At 38.2% G+C, this 23,010-nt stretch overlaps 1 protein-coding gene across 3 annotated transcripts in view; it reads right to left on the bottom strand.

Moving 5' to 3' along the window:
• Positions 1–2,288: 2,288 nt before the first annotated feature.
• Positions 2,289–23,010, bottom strand: part of ror1 (receptor tyrosine kinase-like orphan receptor 1) — a 177,336-nt gene continuing 156,614 nt past the window's right edge. For all 3 annotated transcript variants that reach the window (XM_004913930.4, XM_004913932.4, XM_002931613.5), the window contains 5 exons: positions 22,748–22,872; positions 21,392–21,715; positions 17,030–17,275; positions 14,395–14,606; positions 2,289–6,541 (listed from right to left, as the gene is read on the bottom strand). In XM_004913930.4, the coding sequence (XP_004913987.1) occupies positions 5,117–6,541; positions 14,395–14,606; positions 17,030–17,275; positions 21,392–21,715; positions 22,748–22,872 (2,332 nt within the window). In that variant the 3' untranslated portion in view covers positions 2,289–5,116. The remainder of the gene's footprint in view (positions 6,542–14,394; positions 14,607–17,029; positions 17,276–21,391; positions 21,716–22,747; positions 22,873–23,010) is intronic.

The raw sequence follows: 23,010 nt of genomic DNA on the forward strand, positions 1-23,010 counted from the left end.
TGTCATATAGTGAAGTCTACGGAGCCTCTGAGGGCGATAAAAATCCTTTGAAGGGACACATATGGCCTGTGAGCGTCCAGTTGGACAATCCTGCCATAGATTGACTAACTACATAAATAAAAGTAAAATATAACAACAACTAGCTGCATAAATGTCCCTTAAATAAACATGCCTGCAGAAAAGGAAGAACTAAAGGTTTTTGTTACCAGAACTCCACCTCTTTCTTTTCTTTATATCCCACTCCAGAATCTGGAAATGTTTGCAGTGACATAAGGTGAATACTTAGCTTACAGTAGGGGGCTGCAGTGTAGAAAAAAAAATATTTGGAATGTAGCATCACCCCCAGCATCTAATTACCTTCCTTGTATGACCTACCTTGCATGAAATAGATCAGTTCTAGCCTGTAATTAGACACATGTGGCCTGCATTACCTTTTCACATGAGCCAAACTGGGAATAGAGGCCCTATTAAATGATGCCTGTTTGGTTTGGAAAGTTTTTGCTCAGTTTTACCTCAGTGCAGGTTATATTCATACAGAAATGTATCATAAAAAAGGTTACAGAAAAAACAAAAACATTTAACACTGCTACTAAACAAAGAAACGCAGGCAGAAATGGGAAGCAGTTTGGTGTCAGCAACTTGGGACTTTCAAAAATCAGAAATATTGGTAAATATGTCTTAAGCTTGACTGGGACCATTGGAAAAAGAAAGTTGATTGCTTGTGAGGCTTGATTTGTAGTGGTATTATTATTTCAATTTATCTTTTAGATTGTAAGTATTTTTAAGCAGGACTCTCTTTACTATTTGGTTGTATTTGTGTATGTAATCTGTATGTTCAGTGTATACACCCATGTATTGTACAGCGCTTAGAGTTGCCACCAGGCACTATTTAACTGGCCTAGCCGGTAAATCAATTTGTAATACCCTATGAATCCCCCCTCCTTATAATCCTTCATACTCACAGGCCCACCTCTGCCCCAACCATTTCCCTCCACTCCGCCCATTTCCCAGTCACATTCACCCTTTCCCCACCTAGTCTGCCCATTTCCCTGCACCTTTATAATTGCATGTTATTAATAATAATAATAATAATATATTTTACTGCCAGCAAAACCACTGCTTAGTAAAATGAAACAAGGCCACTTGGAAATAGACTTAAATACTGATGTCTGCCTCATAGCAAAAAATAATTTTCAGATAAACTTTTCTTTTGTTGAACCTGCCATTTTTATATAGTTTCTTGTATATTTTTTGTCTTACTTATTTTCTCGTCTCACTCTGCTTTTGCCTATGCAATATGTCCTTTGCTGCAGAAAATATTTCAGTTCTTCATAAACTCTAAAATATTAGTTACTACAGGTATGGGACCTATTATCCTAAATACTCAGGACCTGGGGTTTTCCGGATAAGGGGTCCTTCTGTAATTTCGATTGCCATAACTTACTAGAAAATGTTTTAAACATCAGTTAAACCCAATAGGCTTGTTTTGCATCCCATAAGGATTATTTATATCTTAGTTGGGATCAAGGCCACAGTTCTGTTTTATCATTACAGAGAAAAAGGGAATTATTTAAAAAAAAAATTAACTACTTGATTAACATGGTGTCTATGGAAAATGGGCTTTCCATAATTCCAAGCTTTCTGGATATTGGGTTTCCGGATAACAGATAAACCTGTATAATAACAGTGCTATATAATGTGCTACGTATTTTATATATAAAGAGAAAGGCTCTGCATGTATATATCATGAACAGCAGCTGAGTATAACTAGACTTGGGCCCATAGCAGCAATCACAGGAACTTCTGTTGGATCACACCTCAGCAGTAGTAATAGCAAGAGGTAGGCTTACATTGGCCTGTGATTACTTGGTTACATTACTGGCACCTGATCTTCATGAAGCTGGTGGTAACAGCTCTGAAAAAGTTGGAGGAAGAAGATATTTGGGGCATATTTATTATAGTGTGTAAGCCAACATTGCTAGTAATGTTGCCCATAGCAACCACTCAGACCTTAACTTTTGTTTCTAACTTGTAGGTGACCATTTTAATCTGGCTGCTGATTGGTTGCTATGGGCCATCACCAGTGATGTCGGCTTACACACTAAAATAAATATGCCCATTATTTAGCCCACTTGTAATGGAGAGCTTCAAAAGCCTCAAAGAATTATCAAAGAATCTGGACAGGTCCTGACATTTGGAATACTGATTAAGCCATATATTTTGTCCACTTACTAACAGGACCCAGTGTTCATGTGATTAAGACTCCCAATAAAACACCCACACCGATATTAAATGCAGATTTGTATTTTCATTTCTGCAGTATAAAACATAACACATTTGTGCAAAAGATTTGTAAATAAATTCAATACAAAAATGTCATTTCAGGTATAATCTGTTTTGAACTCTGTTAATTCCAAAAACAACTATTTAAATAGAAACATTGACAGTGTGATAAGCTTAACAAAATATTGTAACTGTTGAAGTGGTTTCCAAATGAACAGTCCATGTTGGCTACATAAGCAATACTGTTCATACAAAGAGCCCCCTTACAATATCAGGAGTGCAGTGTCCAAGAAAGCAAGTGGGTTTTTGTTGTTTTCTGAATGAACCCATTGAGATTCCTTTACATGTGAGCAAGATCAAATGGTATTAAGCCACAGAGTTCTTTTCCCTAGGATTCATCCTGCACAGCTATACATATAGGACATAATGTGAATGTCCTACGGTTTCAAAAGCATAGTCAAATGGGAATATCCCATATTTACTACAACTCTATACTAAATCAAATAAATATTCCTGGAAACAATGATTGTCATGTTGAAATGAAGCATTATATTACAGTTGCATAGCAACAAGATCCACACTGTTCAAACTACTACTATGACCTTTAAAACTACTTGTCTGAATTCTCCTGCTATAATTTAAGAAAGTGAAATCTACAGATAGGATCTAACCCTCTTTTCTTGCAAGACAGTTTGTCAGTAATAAATGTCTCCTGACTGCAAGGCAAAACAGGTAAAAGGCACAACAGTTTTCTATAAAATAAACGGGATGTTTAACAAGTTTTTTTTTTTTTATTCAAGGTGCATCTTTTTTAACAACCTTTTTTCCTTTCTAGCACATTCACGGGCAAATGTGGTACTTAGTGTGTCTTCCAAAAATGTAACAACAGTCTATACTGCATCTCTGTAATCTAATTAAAAGAGGAAAAAGCCACCCTTGTTTAGGAACCCTAAGACAACAAGTTTAATTCTACCTAGGATACAAATATGATTTTGAAATGAAGAGTGCTTTTAATATAGTACCACTTATACCTGGCACTGTGACAATGACTGCACTACAATAACAACAGACACATCTCCAAACAACAGTAAGATCAAACTGCAGTATAGTCATCATACACCTTGGCCTGACATACCATACCTTTTCAGAATCCCCAGCGGATTAAAGTTTGTACAGAGCAAGCTATTGTAATGGCCTTGTATTAGTCTTGGGATGTAGAACCTAACACACAACAATATCTGTGACAAAACTCAGCATTTGGTTTAACCATTTCTTGAATGGGAATAGTAGGGTTCATTTTGCAAAGTCACACCTGCAAAGTCTGGGCACAAACCAAGTGGCTGAATTTCTCTCAGCATTCCATCGTCATTGTTGGTGACAGTTGAGTGGCATGTACTTGGCTGAAAAAACCCCATGTGTCTTGAGCCTAAAACTAAATGAAGGGCACGTTGAATCATTCATAAATATACAGTTTGACTGAAAAGGTATAAGATTTTTCAGGGCCTGTTTTTAGCATCAAAGGGGTTATATTTAATGCTTCTGCAAACTGTGAGATACTGAGTAGGAAATATTATGAAAATTAGGGATAAAAAATGAGGAAAATTGTAAAATATTTTTTTCTGACCATGAAAATTTGTTTATAAGCAAATATTGAAAACTATTCATTAGGGTTATGTATGCCCATTTACCTACCTGAGTATTGTGCAGAAAATGCAATGGCACAAGATGTACCACAGAGGGCTGTGAAGAAGGTAAATGGCAGAAAGGCCTAATGCTGGACATGCTCCTCCACATCTCATTCTGCATTCCAAATATGACTCCAAACAGTAATATAACTGCAACTCAACTGCAACTATTTTTGTCAAATCAACCTTCACCTAAATGAACTTCAGGCATTTGATTGCAGAAACTTCTTGAACTAACACTGGTTTTCTGCAATCAACTGGTTTGGCATGGGGCTGAATTGGTTTTTTTTATTTTGGTCAAAAACCCACTTGTGCCCTTTAGCTTTATTAACTATAAAGTTCAATGTTTAAATGAACAGTAACGCCAAAAAACTAGAGTGTTATAATGTAGTGTTGCTCTGTACTAGTACAACTGGTGTGTTTACTACAGAAACACTACTATAGTTAAATAAGCTGTGGCAATACAGCAGCTCTATTTATATAAACTATAGTAGTGTTCCTGAAGCAGACACACCGGTGTTGCCAGTGCAGCAGTACATTATACTGTCATTCCTTTAAAACACTTTAATTTTTAGATGTTACTGTTCCTTTAATGCCCTCCCCATTTTGTCACAGAGTTAGGTTCAGTAGAACTCTTTCGGCTATATGTAATAAATGGTGCTAAGTTTGCCAAGGTGCCCAATAAATGCTACCTGCTGATTATTTGCCATGGGTTACTGCACCTGGGCAGACTTAGTGCCTTTCATTGCATAAGATAAGTGAAAACTGTTTTGTTTTTTTCAATAAATATGTATGCAATTTAATTTTGAATGTGAGGACAAATACGGTAGAGACATGTTATTAATGAAATGTTGTCTATAATGTTAGCACACCCTAAATACAACATACATCTGTAGTGAATCCTGCTGTGCAAACTCTTCTTCCTTCCCTGTATTGTGAAACCTGTCACTGTACGATCAATGCCGCCACTTTCCGAACTGGAAGGTTTTCCCTCACATTTAGGCACAGATTCTGACTTCACAGAACATACTTGTAGGAATGGTCTGTTACCATCTGGAATGACTTCAGTTCAATAAAATATTTCATATAAAAATTTGTATGTCTTTCTTATTTTTACTGCATACAGTATTTACAAAAGTATCACAAAGTTACAACTCTGCAGTGATCATTGATTCATTGTGCCCACGAATATCTGAGTCTTCTATTAAAGATGACTGTTTCATGTCCATTTTGTATGGCTTGTTTGTTTTGCTTCCGAAAGGTGGAATGCCTATGCTCCCTGTATGGCTCTGCATAGACATGTGTGAAAGTAAGGGAATATTTGCATCCTGGGTGGATCCTGAAGAAGGCAAGCTTGTTACATGACCAGTGCTTGTAGATCCGCTGGCACTACTTGGGGATCGACTCTTTGGTGGTGGGCAGTGCTGAATCACTCTTGGTGGTGCCTGAGGCTGATAGTGAGCAGTTGGAAAAGCAGCATATCCTGGTGGAATTGGGTACCCATTTATTGGAATGAATCTCTGATTCTGAGGTAATGGAGGGGCAATAAAGCCAGCAATCTGGGCCTGTGGCATGGCTTGTGGTGAGAAAAGGAAATTGGGATATCTTTGATTACTGAGGTTGCTTACTGGGCTTGCACTTAGTGAGGTTGTTTGAGTGGTAGCATTCCCACCTGAAGGTGTAGTTGAACTTGTATGACTAGAGAGTCCTTCCCATGTTCTCAGTCTCACAAGGATATCTTTGAACCTTGGCCTTCTGGATGGTATTTCTTGCCAACATTCAGTCATCAAACTATACATTCTGGGTGGGCAATCTTCTGAACATGGAAGAAGCTGCCTTTTTCTGACCATTTCTATAACTTCTTGGTTGCTAAACCCATAATACGGTTGAAGGCCAAAGCTAAAAATTTCCCATAGAACAACCCCATATGACCAGATATCTGAATCAGTAGAGAATTTCCCATACAGTATGGCCTCAGGTGGCATCCATCGTATTGGAAGAAGAGATTTATTTTGAACTCTATAGTAGTCTGATGAGTATATTTCTCTTGACAACCCAAGATCTGAAATTTTCACATGAAGTTGTTCACCAACTAATATGTTACGTGCAGCAAGATCTTTATGGACAAAAAAATGGCTTGACAGATACTCCATACCTGCAGCAATCTGAATAGCAATATGTAAGAAATCTCCATGATCAAGGCTTGATTTTACTGTACCATCTTCATCACTGCTGCAACCAACATCAGAATGAGGGGATCTCATGATGAGAAATTCATGCAGGTCTCCTTGGTTCATGAATTCAAACAACATGCATACAGGCTGTTCTTGTGTAACAACTCCAACAAGACATACAATGTTTGGATGATGCAATTCAGTCATAAGCGATGCCTCTTGTTGAAAGTCAGACCATTGCTGTGGGTTGTTATAATCTTTCAATGTCTTGATAGCCACAAGCTGAGCGTGATCCATTCCTGGAAGGTAGAGATGTCCTTTGTAAATCTTTCCAAAAGCACACTCCCCAAGCTCTTCCATAAACCTTACTGCAGAAAGGGGTAATTCTTTTGCTTTGCTCTGTAAATTGAAACAACACATTGGATATGATCAGCCAAATTATTCAACTTTAAACAAGCATGTATGAGAAGACATATATTTATAATAGATATGTATTTTCAACTTAAAATTCCTTTGGAAAAATGTAAGATCATAATATATTAATTTGTTTATATTGTGTCTGATTACAACTTAACTAACTCAAGTTAGTTAAGTTGTAATCAGACACAATATAAACAAATCAGAGATACACCCAGTAAACATGGCACAGCACACACATTGGCATAGGGAAAAGTATGTGGCAATGTGTGCCAAAAGCTTCTGTTCCACGGCGCTTATAAATCAGTCCATCTTTAATCCAACACATAGCTTCCCTTTTGGGTTGTTCATCTTTTCCATTAACACAATAACAGCAAAAGCAAGGAGATGTGCAACAGACCTTAATATTTGAAATGTAATGACCCAGAAATTGCACTGACATCTCTATGAAATGGCAGTATGCCTAATGTAACTAAAAGAAACAGCCCTACAGTACATTTGCTAATATGATTACTATTATTTATATAGTGGCATTACCTTTTACATTGCAAGGGGATACAAATTCAATACGTAACAGTTTACATATACAGACAAACGTTTTACCAGAATACCTGTTGGATGTATGGTCATGTTGTTGAGGGCTTAGGTTATAAGTTTAAATTGAAAGCTGGGATTTTAAGTGATTATTTGAAATCCTCCTGGGAGTATCTAAAGGGGTGGGGAGAGAGTTCCAAAGAAAGGTGCAGCATGTTAAAGGTCTTAAATGTAAGAGTGGGAAGAAGTAACGAAAGAGTAGTTGGTGATGTTGTACTTGGTAATTAGAGAGGGGATACACGGTGGTACACTGTTCAGCACTTTGAAAGTGAGTACAAGAATCTTGAAGTAAATTCTGTGTATGTTTGGTAGCTAGTGCAGGGACTGGCAGATAGGGGCAGCAGGAATGGTGTATGAGCCTAGCAGCAGTGTTCTTTATGTACTGGAGTGGGGTCAGTTTAGACAGAGCAGTGAGCAGTGAGGTCTATACAGGATATTACATGGACAAGCTGTAAGGAAGGGTCAAATGCTAGAAATGTTTCTAAGTTGAAAGTGGCATGATTTAATAAGCATGTGAATGTGGGAAATGAATGATAGGGCAGAGTCAAACGTTTATACGGTTGTTTTTGACACTGATAGTGATGTCAGGGAAGGAAACACAAATGGAAGGTAGGAAGATAACCAGTTTAGTTTTGTCTGTGTTGATTTTTACAACGTGATGACATAAATTCAGAAATTGCTGTTAGGCTGTGGCATGACCTAGAAGTGAGGGGTGGGTCTGAAGGGAAAAAGAAGATTTGGGCATCAAATTAGTATATAAATGATACAGAAACCCAAAGCTGACCAAGACCAGTGTCAGTGTAGAGTGAGAATAGGAAGGATACAAACAGCCTTGAGGTATCCTGACTGAAAAAAGGCTGAAATGAGGAGATGGAGGCATTATGGGAGGTTTTGGATTTAGCAGCAGCAAATTACTTGCTAATTTAGTAATTCTGGACAATAATAGCTCAATACACTGTCAGTGGAATAATTTGGATTACTTCCATTAGACCAGCTATGAATCAGAATTGTAGCTTAACATTCATTGGATTCATTGGTTTGTATACAGATACCTTCATTGTCTTACTGTGTCTGTGTTTTAAAAACGTTTTTATATAAATCACATAGAAATATAACATATGACTTTTATGGCTAACTGAGGTTTTAGAACCTGGTGCCTTTCTGTTACTGCAAGATTTGCTGTTATAAAATTATAAAAGCAAAATTATAGAGTGCAAGGCAATAGTCAATGCAGGAAGGCTTTGGTCCTAATCTGGGTAAAAAAGTACTTGTCCAACTGTGCCCACCCTGCTATCCCATGTACCAAAATTGCTATGAGGGTGCAGATGCTATTCCCTTTTGAGTTTCAAAGCCCTGGGCAAAACAAACCTCTTTGTTCTGCTGTAAAACCAGTTCTTATTTTGTTATTATACAGATACTATAGCCACAATTAGGAACAGTTCATGTTGAGCATTTCTCCTGTATGGCCTTTAGGCTCCAATAATTATGCTCTGTAATGTATGGAAGTATAAATAGCTATGAAAGCTGACAGTTTTTACTGTAATTGTTCTACACTACATTGTATAGCTCTAGCAATGTAGACTCTGCAGTGTCTGGCACCACCAGGGTTAAAATATTATGTTTGTATTAATGTTTTGATGTTTTGTGTAATACTCATAAATGAATGGATCCTTTGTCCATAATTATCATCATCAAATATATGTAGCGCCAGCAAGTTACGCACAATTTATAGTACAATATAACAACAGGGGTTATAATAATTTACAGAATAACATTACAATCTGAGGGCCCAGTTCACAAGAGCTTGCAATCTTTATTCTGCGTCTTTTGTCATATTTAAAACATTATTATTACATGCTGCATGTCAGATACAAACACACCAGCACCCCACTGCAGGATGTTCTTGGGAAGCGCAGCAATGATCTTTTAAACACAGTTATTTATCACATAATTAAGAATAGAGAATCATGATCTGTGCACAAATGAAGAAATGTATGAATGGAGCCAGCTGAGTCTATGGCAAAGGCAGGAAATTAGCAGTGTTGTTAGAGGACAGATGTTTTATATTACACAAATCCTGTAGGCCAAACTTGTTTAGGTCTGGTGCATTGTAAATTATTTTTAAGTAATGAAAGTGAAATGACCTCTCTTTAACCTCGTTGGGGTTTGCCTGTTTTAACTAACATTATGGAACCCCATAAAAGAAAATAAAGTCATAAAGCTTTGGCTGTGCACACTTGCTTTAATCCAAGCAGTTTTGAAAGTGTTTTGTTTTGTTTGATAAGTATGTGTTGTATGACAATGTACAACATGTTAAGAAGCACAGAACTGAACTAAACAATGTCTGTCCCCATACAGAGGATCTTCTGGACCTTAGTCAAGGCTAAGCCCAGTCGGGCCTTACTTATTTTTACCAAGGGTCTATATCAAATATGTACAATTATACACTATTTGCATCTATTGTTCTGATTGTGGGCCTTCAATGTCATGGTCCCTGGTAGGAGGCCCAGTCTGGCAATGAATCTAGACAGCAAATCAGAACCAAAGTAAAACATTAAGAATTGGTATCTAGAAATACAATAGTGGTGTCTTCATCTGTTCACCTGTGTTTATTCATTGGACATCCCAGAAGTATCAATTGTCCCAACAAATCTTAAAACAGGGAAATGTGTTTTTCTATATTTGCTTTTAGACCTTGTTTGACTTTAGGGTGGTTAGTACACTTCTATTCCACTCACATAATTATCTTTATTTCCAAAGTGTTTCTTAACACTTCTAATGTAATTGTGTTAATTGTAAATGAAATGTAAAATAAGCTTGCGTTTATTAAGTCCCTGCAGTTTAATAATGGAGCAGGTATCTGAGCCCCAGTGGCTATGACACAGGTTCCCATTAGTGCATAACCATAACCTTTTTCTTATCTTTAAAGGGTTGGTTCACCATTAACTTAACTTTTATCTGTTATTGGTTTTAATTTTTATGGTTTTTCAGTTATGTGACTTTTTCATTAGCATCTTTCCTAGTTTGATATTTCAACTTCGTTCTAGTTGCTAGGGTCTTGTTTACCTTAGCAACCAGGGAGTGGTTTAAATGAAAGACTGGAATATGAATAGAGGAGGGCCTGAATAGAAGGATAAGTAATAGAAACAATAGCAATACAATTGTAGCCTCACAGAGCAAAAATAATTAGATAATAATTTAAAAATATAAGAAATAAAACATAAAAACCAGTTGAAAGGCTGCTATGAATAGGGCATTCTATAACATACTAAAAGTTACTTTAATGGTTAAAAAGTTAAATTACAGGACCCTCACACAGTCAGTTACCCACCAAAAAACCATATCAGTGGTTACACAGCCCCCCTAATGGCACATGTAACAGAGCTTTCCAGTGGCCCTCATAACTCTACTGACCAAAGGCCTCCAGCCTCCCACTGTCATATAAGCACCCAATCTGTGCCTAACCTATGATATAGGCTCTCTGAACTTTTCCTTCTGTGTTATCACTGAGGAAACCTGCAGACAGCGCATTATTAGAAACCCATTTTTACGCTAACGAACCATATACGTGTAACACATAGGTCCGCTACTTTTATTTGATATACTGCACTATATATTGGTTTTCAGGGCGCTAAAAGTGACAGAGCCACACAAAGCCATTCCTTGCCTTCAGACCCTGCCCTGCAAAAGCTGCCATCTCCATAAAGACAAAGAATCAATGGGGTATAAGTTCTTGCAAGCCATTCTCCTCCATTCAAATGAACTTCAAACTGATAATGCAGAAAAATATATAAAGCCAATAAAATGCCACTGAAAATAACAACATACATTTTACCCTATCCATTGTACTGGAAATCACACAATGAATGTGTTTGAGAACAAACTTCATGGGTTGAAAAACGTGAATGAAATCTGATCTGTTTTGGCTCCGCCCACTTTTTCTAACCTTGGACCCACAGTTATATAGTAAAAACCACTATGCAAAGTTTAGGGACCCTGGTTTTAATAGTGTCTGAATGGCAGCAATTTAAATTTCCCCACTGAAAGTCAATGAGTGACATCTGATTGGTGGCTCTGCCCACTTTTTCTAACCTGGAACTGCAGTTACCCAGTGACTAACTCTGCAAAGTTTAGGGACCCTGGAATTAATAGTTACAGAACGGCAGCAGTTTAAATTTAAACCAATAAAAGTCAATAGGTAAATTGTGATTGATGGTTGGTGGGTGTGCCCACTTTTTCTAACCTTGAGTCGAAGTCACCCAGTGACAAACAGTGGGCACCCTGGCATAAATGATGTGAGAATGACAGCATTTTAAATTTAAACCAATGAAATTCCATGGATGAAATCTGATTGGCTGTTAGTGGCCCAACCCACTTTTCCTATTTTTGAACTGCAGTCCCCCAGTGACCAACTGTGCAAAGTCTGGGAACTTAGGCATAAAAATTGTGAGACTGACAGCATTTTACACTTCACCATTGAAAGTAAATAGATGAAATGTGATTGGCTGTTGGTGTCTTTGCCCACTTTTTTCTAACTTTGAATGGCAAATACCCAGAGACTCTGGAATTAATACTGGCATCAGTTAAATATAAACCAATGAAATTTAATGGGTGGAAATGGGTTGGCTGTTGGTGGCTCCAACCACTTGTTCTAACCCTGAATATGTAGTCAGCCAGTGACTAACTGTGCAAAGTTTGGGAACCCTGGCATAAATAGTGTGAGAAAGGCAGCATTTTAAATTTAAACAAAAAAAAATTCAATAGGTGAAGTCTGATTGGCTGTTGGTGGCACCACCCACTTTTTAAAACCTAAAAATGCAGTCCCCTAGTGACCCTGGTGTTAATACTGTGAGAATGGCAGCAGGTTGAAATTCCCCATTGAAAACCAACAGTTAAAATATGATTGGCTGCTGGTGGCTCCACCCACTTTTCCCAACTCTGAACCACAGTTACCTGGTGACTAGCTCTGCAAAGTTTGGGGACCTTAGTATTAATATTTAAAGAATGGCAGCAGTTTAAATTTAACATATGAAGTCTGTAGGTGAAATCTGATTGGCTGTTGTTGGCCCCGCCCACTTTTCTAAACTTGGAACATAGTCACCCAGTGACAAACTGTGCAACGTGTGGGGACCCTGACATTAAACATGTGAGAATGACAACAGTTAAAATTTCCCCACTGAACATGATATGCAATTGGCTTTTGGCGGCCCTGCCCACTTTCTAACCTTGAGTATGTGCAAAGTTTTGGAACCCTGGCACCTAACCAATAAAGTTCAATAGGTGAAATCTGATTGGCTGTTGGTGGCTCCGCCCACTTTTTCAAAACTAAAACTGCAGTCCTCTAGTGACCAACTGTGAAACGTTTGGGGACCCTGGTGTTAATTCTGTGAGAATGTCAGCAGGTTGAATTTCCCCATTAAAAGTCAATAGGTAAAATCTGATTGGCTGTTGGTGGCTCCACCCACTTAAAAAAATGCAAAAAACCTTAAATGCGTAGTCACCCAGTGACTGACTATGCAAAGTTTGGGAACCCTGGCAACAAACCAATAAAAATCAATAGGTGAAATCTGATTGGTTGTTGGTGGCTCTGCCCACTTTTCAAAACTAAAACGGCCTTAGTGACCAACTGTGAAAAGTTTGGGGACCCTGGTGTTAATTCTGTGAGAATGGCAGCAGGTTGAATTTCCCGATTGAAAGTCAATAGGTAAACTCTGATTGGCTCCACTGACTTTTTCTTACCTTGAACCGCAGTTACCTGGTGCCTAACCCTGCAAAGTTTGGAGACCCTGGTGTTATTACTGTGAGAATGGCAACAGGTTGAATTTCTGCCAAGTCAATAGGTAAAATCCGATTGGCTGTTCACAGCTCCGCCCACTTTTGGGCATCCAACAATCATCATATTTTCATTCAGGCTGACCCCATAACTAAGTGATTCAAGTTTGGGGAGTGTAGCCTCAAAGCTGTAAGATTGGCAGCAGTTTCAATTTCCAAATAAAAGTCAATGGGTAAAAATTGGCAGTTGTTGGCCCCTCCCACTTTGGGGTCATCCAACAAATGTGTTGTTTCATTCGGGGTGACCCCATTATTATGTTATTCAAGTTTGGGGGGTGTAGCTTCAAAGCTGCAAGAGTGGCAGCAGTTTGAAAACCTTCCCTGTCAAAGTCAATGGGAAAATTGGGGGGTTTGGAGCGGCGCCACAAAAAGACGGGGGGTGGGATCGTTTAGAGAAGCACAAGGAACCTGCTCCGCTATAGGGCGAAGAAGTGTGGAGAGTTTGGGTATTGTACCCCTAAAACTGTAGGAGGAGTGGCATTTAGAAAATGGGGGGCGCTAAGAATAAGAAGCGGAAGAATAAGCTGAAGTCAAAGAACAGTATGTTGGGGTTTTCAACCCAAAACAATAAGATAAAGATGAATTGAAGCAAACAGATAACTGATTCTGATTAATGTCATTAGTCATTGGACTCCTTTCCTAACTGAACAGATATTCTGTATAATTCATTTAGTGCATAAACTAATTGTTCTTGAACTTTCGGTTAAAGGTGCAAACCATGGAAACATGGCATTAAAAAATGACAAATCTTTTGCAGTTTATATAAGTTACAATTAAGGACAAGGATGGACAGTCTTCAGTGTCAAGAACTACTATCCCCAGGATTCTGAGCCAGTAAATGCATTTTGTAAAGTACAGCAGGTTGCCTATCCCTGGTACAGAGGGTGTGTAAACAATGGAGATTGCCATTGAGTTCATACTAGATGTACATGATCCATTTACTCATTCTGATACACATGTAGGGGCAGATTTATCAAAATGTAAGTTTAGAGCTTAATACATAAAAACTCACCCACGTTCTATGTATTCCTAGGGGATTTTAGAAGCTTATTTATCAAATGGTGAACTCTAACTTTTACTCACTGATAAATGTTCTTCTTAAAATGTAATAGGAATTAATAGAATGTGGGTGCGTTTTTATGTGTTGAGCTCTAGAGCTCTTAGAGCTCACCGCAGAAAAAAAAGTCACCCACCTTTTCTATGGGATTTTTTGGAGAGTATTTATCAAATGGTGAACTCTTGCTTTCACCCATTCATAAATAAATTTCTAAAAATCTCATAGGAATGAATAGAAAGTGGTGGAGTTCTTCCTGCCTTAGACAATATACATATTCATGTAAGGCTGAAATCCCATTCAGGAAGCAGCACATCCACACATCTTTAAAAAAACAGCTATATTTATGTCATACCTTAGGTTTGTAAGCATTTAACATGGACATTTCCACATTCTGCCCACGGACATGTTTGGGCTGCCTTTGCGCTGGTGGGGATGAAGCCTTCTGATTATTTCTGCAGATGCAAATAAAGAAAAAGAGCAGGGCAATAGCTAGGGGGATGGCAACACTTGGCACCAATATATACAGGATTTCCATTTTGTTCTTTTCCTTTGAGTCCTTGGAGTCTGAAGTACAAAAATAAGAAGAAGCCGTTTATAACCAAATAAATACATATTAATGGCACTACAGGATTTTAATAACTAATAATTTTCCTAGTTTTGGAGAGTTTTAACAGGTAAGGTGGAAAGTTCAAAAGTCTTAAAGCTCAAGATCATTATTGTGTTGCATGATGTTTTATGTAGGATCAGATTAAATCTGAGCCACAAAATCTGATGAAAAATGCTTGTGGAGTTTAGCCCTTAAGGTGCCAATTCTAGCTGCCGATATCGAAAGGATGGGTTTGCCCAACCGAATCTGGCCTCAAATCGGCCAGATCTCGATTGGGCATGTTTGATTTTCCCATCGGATTGGGGACCGTATCAGCTGGTTGATGTGGTCCCCGAACCGACAGCGCCTTTACCCGCCATTCTAATTCGATCATTTTGACCCCATAACAACTATGAAGCAGGGAGTGTTTACTGACTAGCTGTTGAAAATCAAAGGCATAGTTGGTTATGATTTACTAGACCTTGGAAAACGTTGTACCTGTTACAAAGTGTGTGTTTTGTTCTTAAGGATATACACTCACCTAAGGGCTCTGGCACACGGGGAGATTAGCCGCCCGCGACAAATCTCCTGTGTCTCGGGCGACTAATCTCCCCGAATTGCCATCCCATCGGCGACAATGTAAGTCGCCGTTGGGATGGCACACACAGCGGCCCGATTTCGGCAAATCGCCGAAAATGCCTCGTGAGGCAACTTACTTTGTCGCCGGTGGGATGGCAATTCGGGGAGATTAGTCGCCCCAGACACAGGAGATTTGTTGCGGGCGACTAATCTCCCCGTGTGCCAGAGCCCTAAAGGTTTATTAGGAACACCTGTTCAATTTCTCATTAATGCAATTATCTAATTAACCAATCACATGGCAGTTGCTTCAATGCATTTAGGGGTGTGGTCCTGGTCAAGACAATCTCCTGAACTCCAAACTGAATGTCAGAATGGGAAAGAAAGGTGATTTAAGCAATTTTGAGCGTGGCATGGTTGTTGGTGCCAGACGGGCCGGTCTGAGTATTTCACAATCTGCTCAGTTACTGGGATTTTCACGCACAACCATTTCTAGGGTTTACAAAGAATGGTGTGAAAAGGGAAAAACATCCAGTATGCGGCAGCCCTGTGGGCGAAAATGCCTTGTTGATACTAGAGGTCAGAGAAGGGTATTAGTATGGTGTTTCTAATAATCCTTTAGGTAAATGTATATATATATATATATATATATATATATATTGGGAGGACTCAAGCCATAAAAAAATCCTTTGGAGGTAGGGTTGCACCTGACCTTTATTTATAATGCTTAATGCCAATGTTATTAATAGAAAAAAAAGCCATAAAAATATGGGAAGGTCTGTATTTGTTTCCAGAAGAGGTGGTAACCCTACCTGAAGGAATGCCTCTTGTCCTGCCTTAACCATGCACATACCATCATCAAAGAATTAGACTTAATATAGAAGAGATATTTAACAGGTATCTTATTCACCCTTTAGGCTGATGTCCCACGGAGCAGTTTAGTCACCCAGAAAAAGGCATTTTGGAGCGGTTATTTGCCCACTATAGCAGAGATCTATCGCGAGCGACTAAACCGCTCCGTGGGACATCCCCCTTAGGAAGCATCCAATTGTCATTATATAGAGCAATACAATATATCTGGTTAAGATTATGCGCAGGAGGAAAGTTTACTCATAAAGCTAGTTGCACATTTCGTGATTTTTTATAAATAAGTAATATAGTATAAACACACTCTTTGTTTCCCCTTTAAAAGTTTTACAGTACATAGCCTCTTCTTTTTCTGCAGAAAAGGATAGCTAAACTAGCTAAGGATGATGGGAGTTGTAGTTTCCCCAGAATTAGAAAGCGGAACATTGACTCTGCCGGTAGTAGGTTTAAATGCAGAAGTATCATGTAAGCTTTCATACAATAATGGCTACAAAAACTTTATTGTTATTGCTATACATGCTGGCCACGGGATCCCTTGATAGGAAATAGCAATTTATAGGCTCAATTACTGCCATAACTCAGGCCCTTCCGCAATTGTAGAAAAGCTTTAGAGATGATATATCATAGAGGATATTTGCTTTCCCTGTAAATAGTTAGAGTAAAAATATTTGATGTAATTGCTTAAGTTGCCAAACAGATGCTGAAGCGGTAAAAGTTTGTCTTGTTGGGGGAATTTCCTGTTTCAGATGCTGTGGCTTTGCTTTCAGGCGCGCAGTGTTCTCAAGCAGAGATCTCTTTTCATGCACTACAAAGGCGCTCTGTGTTGGGCTGCACAGGAGTCAAACAGCACAGTATTGCTGAAAACATGAAACCATGCCCTCCGTTTCCCACAATGAAACATTCCCCCCATTTTGCCTTTATGCACCAATATGGAAATGGAAAATAAAAGAATGTTTACCGCAGGCTGGAATATCACAGAGCTCGTACTTGACATTTTCATCCAAGGTGAAGCACCAGGGGGCTTCTCTCTGATTCCCAGGGTTTCTGCAGTAAGAATGGCCCCCATTGAGTTCAGGGTAACGGATTGCATTAAATGTGTGAGTGTGGGGATGGTTGGAGTTCCACGGCTGGCATTGTCGTCCAGATTTTGTAGCACTCACCGTGCCGCGGTAATCCACTCCTGTGTTATTGTAACACTTATGGTCTGAAAGGCGAAAAAACACATTAGTTACAGTACATGCCTTTGTACAAGATGGAGATTTTGAAAACAAATACACTCAGGGCATTTTATGTGGTTTACAAGCAGAACATATCCTACAGAACACAACTTGAATAAAATATCTGAATGTTGAAATATGCTTCTGACATTAATACAGCAAGCTTTGAAAAATGGTCAGTTTGGCATTATATTTCCTATTTTAGCTTTAAATAATAGCTTTTCATAATACTAGATTACCCAGAGTGACTTTTCACACCACAACAAAGAGGCAAATGAACCCAAGGGTATTATGTTAGTCCCATGAAGTTGCCACAAGATGTCATTATGCTCTTACATCTCATGTGATCCTTAACATCATCGTTTCCAGTCAGTCACTAGAAAGGCAGGTCAATTACAGCAGCTACAGATACAGTGATGTCACACATTTGTTACCAATTTTGGAGATGGGGGTTTAAACTGATACCTTATGATAAAATCAGATTAGAGGTATAGGAACAAATTTTATGTATAAATAATATTTTAAAAACATTTAGAACTGGAAAGCTAAAAAGGTTCATACAACTGGCACCATCTGTTATACTGCAATAAAGGAACAAAGGAGGGTCATGTTGGTTAGAATATTAAAATCACGAGAGATAGCCCCTATAGGAAGAAGGACAGAGCAGAAATGACGTTCAATATGACAGGCTGGAAATGAAACAGGCTCTATAACAGAAATCCATTAAGCAGCGCTGCAGAAGCCAACATGAGCCATAAAGTGTGAGTGTAATAATGTCTTGGTTGCTTTTTGTGAGAGATCAAGTTGAATTTTGGATAGATTTTAGGAGTAAAAGCATCTGGATTTAGTTAATGATTAAGTGTGGGGTATAAAGAGAGCTGAAGCAAAGATGACAAAGGCAGGAGGGTTGAGAGGTTAACCTTATAGCAGTTTTCTTAATATTGAGGGTTATTTCAGGTACACAAGAAGAGATCATTACTGTTCTAGAAATGATTGTTTCTAAATTAGGACATTCACTACTCTGTTTCTTGGTAACTGCGCTGCTATTCAGTCACTTAGTTCTGGGAGCCAGTGGCAAAACTAAAGCTGACTAAAACTTATATACAAATATAACTAAATTGCAGTTCAGTAAGGATCCACTAGGTTGATTTTCTTGCTTTGTTGCAAAGCCTGTGCTGCCTTACTGAAACATAGAAACTTTCAAGCATGCAGGAGTAATTCTGAAAGGAAATAGTCTAATATAAATGTTTATTTTGACCCTATATACAAATAGCTGGAACAGAACTGGTTTACAGGATTACTATCAAACGAAAGAAAAATAGTTATCAATACTGGAAGAATATGGGAACAACAAATAGTTTTATGTTTGTTTCATCCTATTGCTTTATATTTTATGACTAAATATATACATATTTCCTGACGACAATCCCCAGAGAATAGAAATGGTTGATGTCCATGCATCTGCATACTTGATGGAGTAAAAGATTTTCCTTTTCACAACACTAAGGGGCTGATTTATTAATCCACGAATCCGAATGGGAAAAATTCGGATTGGAAACGAACATTTTGCGACTTTTTGCGTATTTTTTGCGATTGTTTCGTCGCCATTACGACTTTTTCGTAAATTGTTGCGATTTTTTCGTAGCCGTTACGACTTGCGCGAATTGTCGCAACTTTTGCGTAGCCGTTACGATTTGCTCGTATATTGTCGCGACTTTTTCGTATTGAGTGCTCGTAAACGGTGGGCAAAACTTTCAGACTTTGCATGAATTTGGAAGCATCCCATAGGACTCAATGGCACTCTGCAGCTCCAACCTGGCTCAAGGAAAGTCACGATACTGAAGCTTGAATGAATCCGAAACTTTCGTACTCGGCGCGACGGCTACGAAAAAGTCGCGACAATTCGCGCAAGTCGTATCGCTACGAAAAAGTCGTAACGGCTACGAAAAAGTCGTGACAATTTATGAAAAAATCGCAAAATACCGATCATTACGAAAAAAACGCATTCGGACGTTCGTGCATTAGTAAATGTGCCCCTAAGAGTGGTTTTGTATTTCTTCTGTATATATATATATATATATTTAAATATTCTTCTATATACAGGTATGTGATCCGTTATCCAGAAACTCATTATCCAGAAACCTCCAAATTACAGAAAGGCCACCTTTTAAAGACTCCATTTAAATCCAATATTTCAAAATTTTAAAAACGATTTCCTTTTTCTCTGTAATAATAAAACAGTACCTTGTATTAGATCCCAATCAAGATATAAATAATCCTTATTGGAGGCAAAACAATCCTATTGGGTTAATGTTAAAATTATTTTTATGTAGACTGAGGTCTCAAGCATTTTAGATAATAGGTCCCATACCTGTATATACAGCCAAATTGGCAAATTTATCAAAAATTGTGTTGTGGTGTTCAATTATCATGCATAATCTTAATAAACTTCCCTTGTACCAATCGATAAACTATTCCCCTTTCCTTGCAGTATTTTATATTAAATGTTCTAATTATGTTCTAAATAATAGAACTGTTTCTATAGCTCCAGTTTCCATTGCTTTCAGGGGTAGCTTGGAATTGGAATTGCTGATTTATTCAAGCCTGTTATTTTATAAATTTTAATAACTGGGATATGGAATTGCAAATACCAGATTTGCATGGCACTCACTGTCTAAGACAATTTGCAGCTGGTCTTCATTTTTTTATTATTTTTAGTTTTTTTAATTATTTCACTTTTTGCTCAGCAACTCTCCAGTTTGGAATTTTAGCAGCTATCAGGTTGCCAGGGTTCCAGTTACCTTAGCAACCAGGTAGTGGTTGTATGAGAAACAGGAAGGGCTGGAATAGCAAGATAAGTAATGAAAAGTAACAATAACAAGAAAATTGTAGCCGCACAGAGCAAAGTTTTGTTGCAAAAGCTGTAAAGAGTCAGAAGGAGATGGCAAATAATTCATAAACTATTAAAAATAAATAATAAAGTGCAATTGAAAAGAACTGTTTAAAAGCTGAATAGTTTGCATGGGCCTTAACCTAAACCTTTAATAAATGTGCTCCAAATTGTTCATTAGAATTGAGGAATAGAGCCATGATATTATTTCCAAGCCTATAACTATCCCTCAAATTATGGACATACATAGCTTGTAAATACACAATCTACTTGTGTGGCTTAATATTTTGTTCTGCAGCTTCCCAGTTTAAGATTTACACATCAGATTGCTAGGGACTTCTTTAAACTAGCAATCAGGCAATGGTTTGAATGCCAAACTGAAAGATTAATAGCGGAAGGGCAGAAAAGGAAACTTAGTGTTAAAATAATAATAACAATACAAATCTAGCTTTAGGATTTATATGCATTGTGGATGCTGGGGTTATTCCCATAACCATAAAGCATTTTACATTTTAGGCTGGAGGAAGGAAAAATACAAAGCCAAATAGTTAAAAAACCACAGACATTTGAAAAAATAAAGAATAACTGGAAACTTTCTCAGAATATTACCGAATATCCTAATCAATCACTAATATCATCTAATTAAAAGATGAACTGTATTTTACTTGTAATCTTTTCCCTAAAACAATCAGGCTTGGAGCAAGAAGTACCAATACATTTCTTCAGGTGGCATTAGCTATAAGGTTACAAAACAATGACTGTAATGAATGAAGTAAGAAAAAGAAAGTTTGCCTTTAAGTAGTAAAAGTAAAAGACGCAATTTTTTTACTCTTATTGAAAGCTCCGAGACTCATTTATGAATTTTCCAAAGAAGAGCTGGAATTTCTTATGTACAGACTCAGATATTGTTGCCCAGTTTAAATACAGAAATAATAGAAATGTACCCGCTTTAAGTTCTCAATAATAAATCAATGTTATATGTATTTCAACTGAACCACCAGAGCAATGTGCTAACTACATAACAAATAATTGTCTGCCCAAGAGATAACTGCCCTGGTTTAGGATGTGGTTGGTCCCTTGGCAGCAGAATGTGTTTAGTTTGTTAAGCTTGAATCCCATACAATTTGTTTTGGCCTACAGAAAAGGGAAACCTTGAGGTGAAATACATGTGTTGGTAATTGCACCTCTGATGAGGTCAGCCGACTGCACTTACTTTTATTGATGGGCTCTGTCATTGGAATGCCAATCCTTATACAGTTTCTTGCCTCCAGACTATCTGGCAGTGGGAGGTCTTCACAGTTTGGTAATTTTAACCTCATTAAGATCATGGGATTAGATCTGGCAAATATGTATTCAGCCTGGCACAGGACATTTTCCAGAATCTCACACTCATCCCGGCACAGATCACGCGGTTTTGGAGACGAATGGGGGGCATTCTCATCACAGTATGGAAAGGCGTAATGGCACAAAGATGGGATTGCAAACTGGGAACATTTGTCTGAGAGGTGACTGGATGTACCGATCATAGTGAATGCAGCTAAAACAAAGCAAAATATAACATCAATATAACAACCTTTAAAAGCCAAATACATTTGTGCAGGTTTTTTTAAAGAGATACCATTAATGAATAATTTCATAAAAGAAGAACCCTAAATATCCTGCAAAATCTACCCTTGTAAACAGTGCTTAGCAATGTCATCAGCTATAAACGGTGTTTAGTGATGTAATTTGTGTAAGTTATAAATCACCTAGGGGGACAGTGCTCACAAAACATTTTGACAGTTCTTTGAATCTCCTCTACACTCTGTCCACAGTACTCGGAAGCGGAAGCAGAATTGGAATTCAGGTTGTGGTCTTGTGTCTTTGTAAAGGGCAAATTTAAAAACTTCTGTGCCCCTATGCTCCCCAGCTGCTTACAGCACCTTCCCACCACCACATTCTGTCCTTCTGCCTCTACTGCAATCTTCTTCACTGGTGACTGGGCGGACAGGAGATATAAATGGCATTCAAATGGAATCAAAATCTTTCTCCCAGTCCCCTGTGCAAATGTGGCCAGAGGGCAGCATGCTTCCCCCTATACTTCTACAATTCTAGGTCCGGGCATTTGAAGCCTGCCCACAAATTGAGGCCAGGTCTTTATATGGTCATGGTACTGCTCCGTGGCTCACAAAATCCCTAAGGGTCATCGATTAAGTGAAACAAATGGGTACAATCCATCATGTGTTTCAAAGTTTGCACTCTTCTGTGCACTTCTCTGAGTTTCCCCAGGTCTCTGAAGTGCAGGGAACAGTGTTTTATCTCATGAATACAGCTCTGTATTCATGAGGGGCAGGAGAGGGGAGGCATAAAGGTACCCCTTCCCACCCCCAAAATTGTGAGACATTCACTGTTAGGTGCAGAGTACAGCTAGACCCCAGATGCAAGTGCAAGTTTCTGGATGATAAGATGATTCAAAGTATTTAAAGTTCCATAGAAATGTAGGGGGCACAAATAAAACAAAGACAGGTAAAAATTGCTTTATTAAACATGCTAAAATGAAGTTTAAAAATGGAAATATAATAATACATACCTGTAATTTGGTTTTCTATTTCTCCTTGCATATGCAGAGACTCAACATAAATGGTATGGTTCAGGATAAACCGCGCACAGGCTATCCCTCTATACGGCTGGCAGTATCCATCTTCCTCATCATCACTGGAGAAACAGAACACATGTGTGCTCAGAAATAACCAGCAGAGGGAGCTAAAAAACAATGCATCTAACTCACATGTTCCTTTTATGACAACTTTCTCCCTATTAAAACACAATTTCAAAGAGGAACTAAACTAATAT

The sequence above is a fragment of the Xenopus tropicalis genome, chromosome 4, assembly GCF_000004195.4.
Source record: "Xenopus tropicalis strain Nigerian chromosome 4, UCB_Xtro_10.0, whole genome shotgun sequence".
NCBI classification, from domain to species: Eukaryota; Metazoa; Chordata; class Amphibia; order Anura; family Pipidae; genus Xenopus; species Xenopus tropicalis.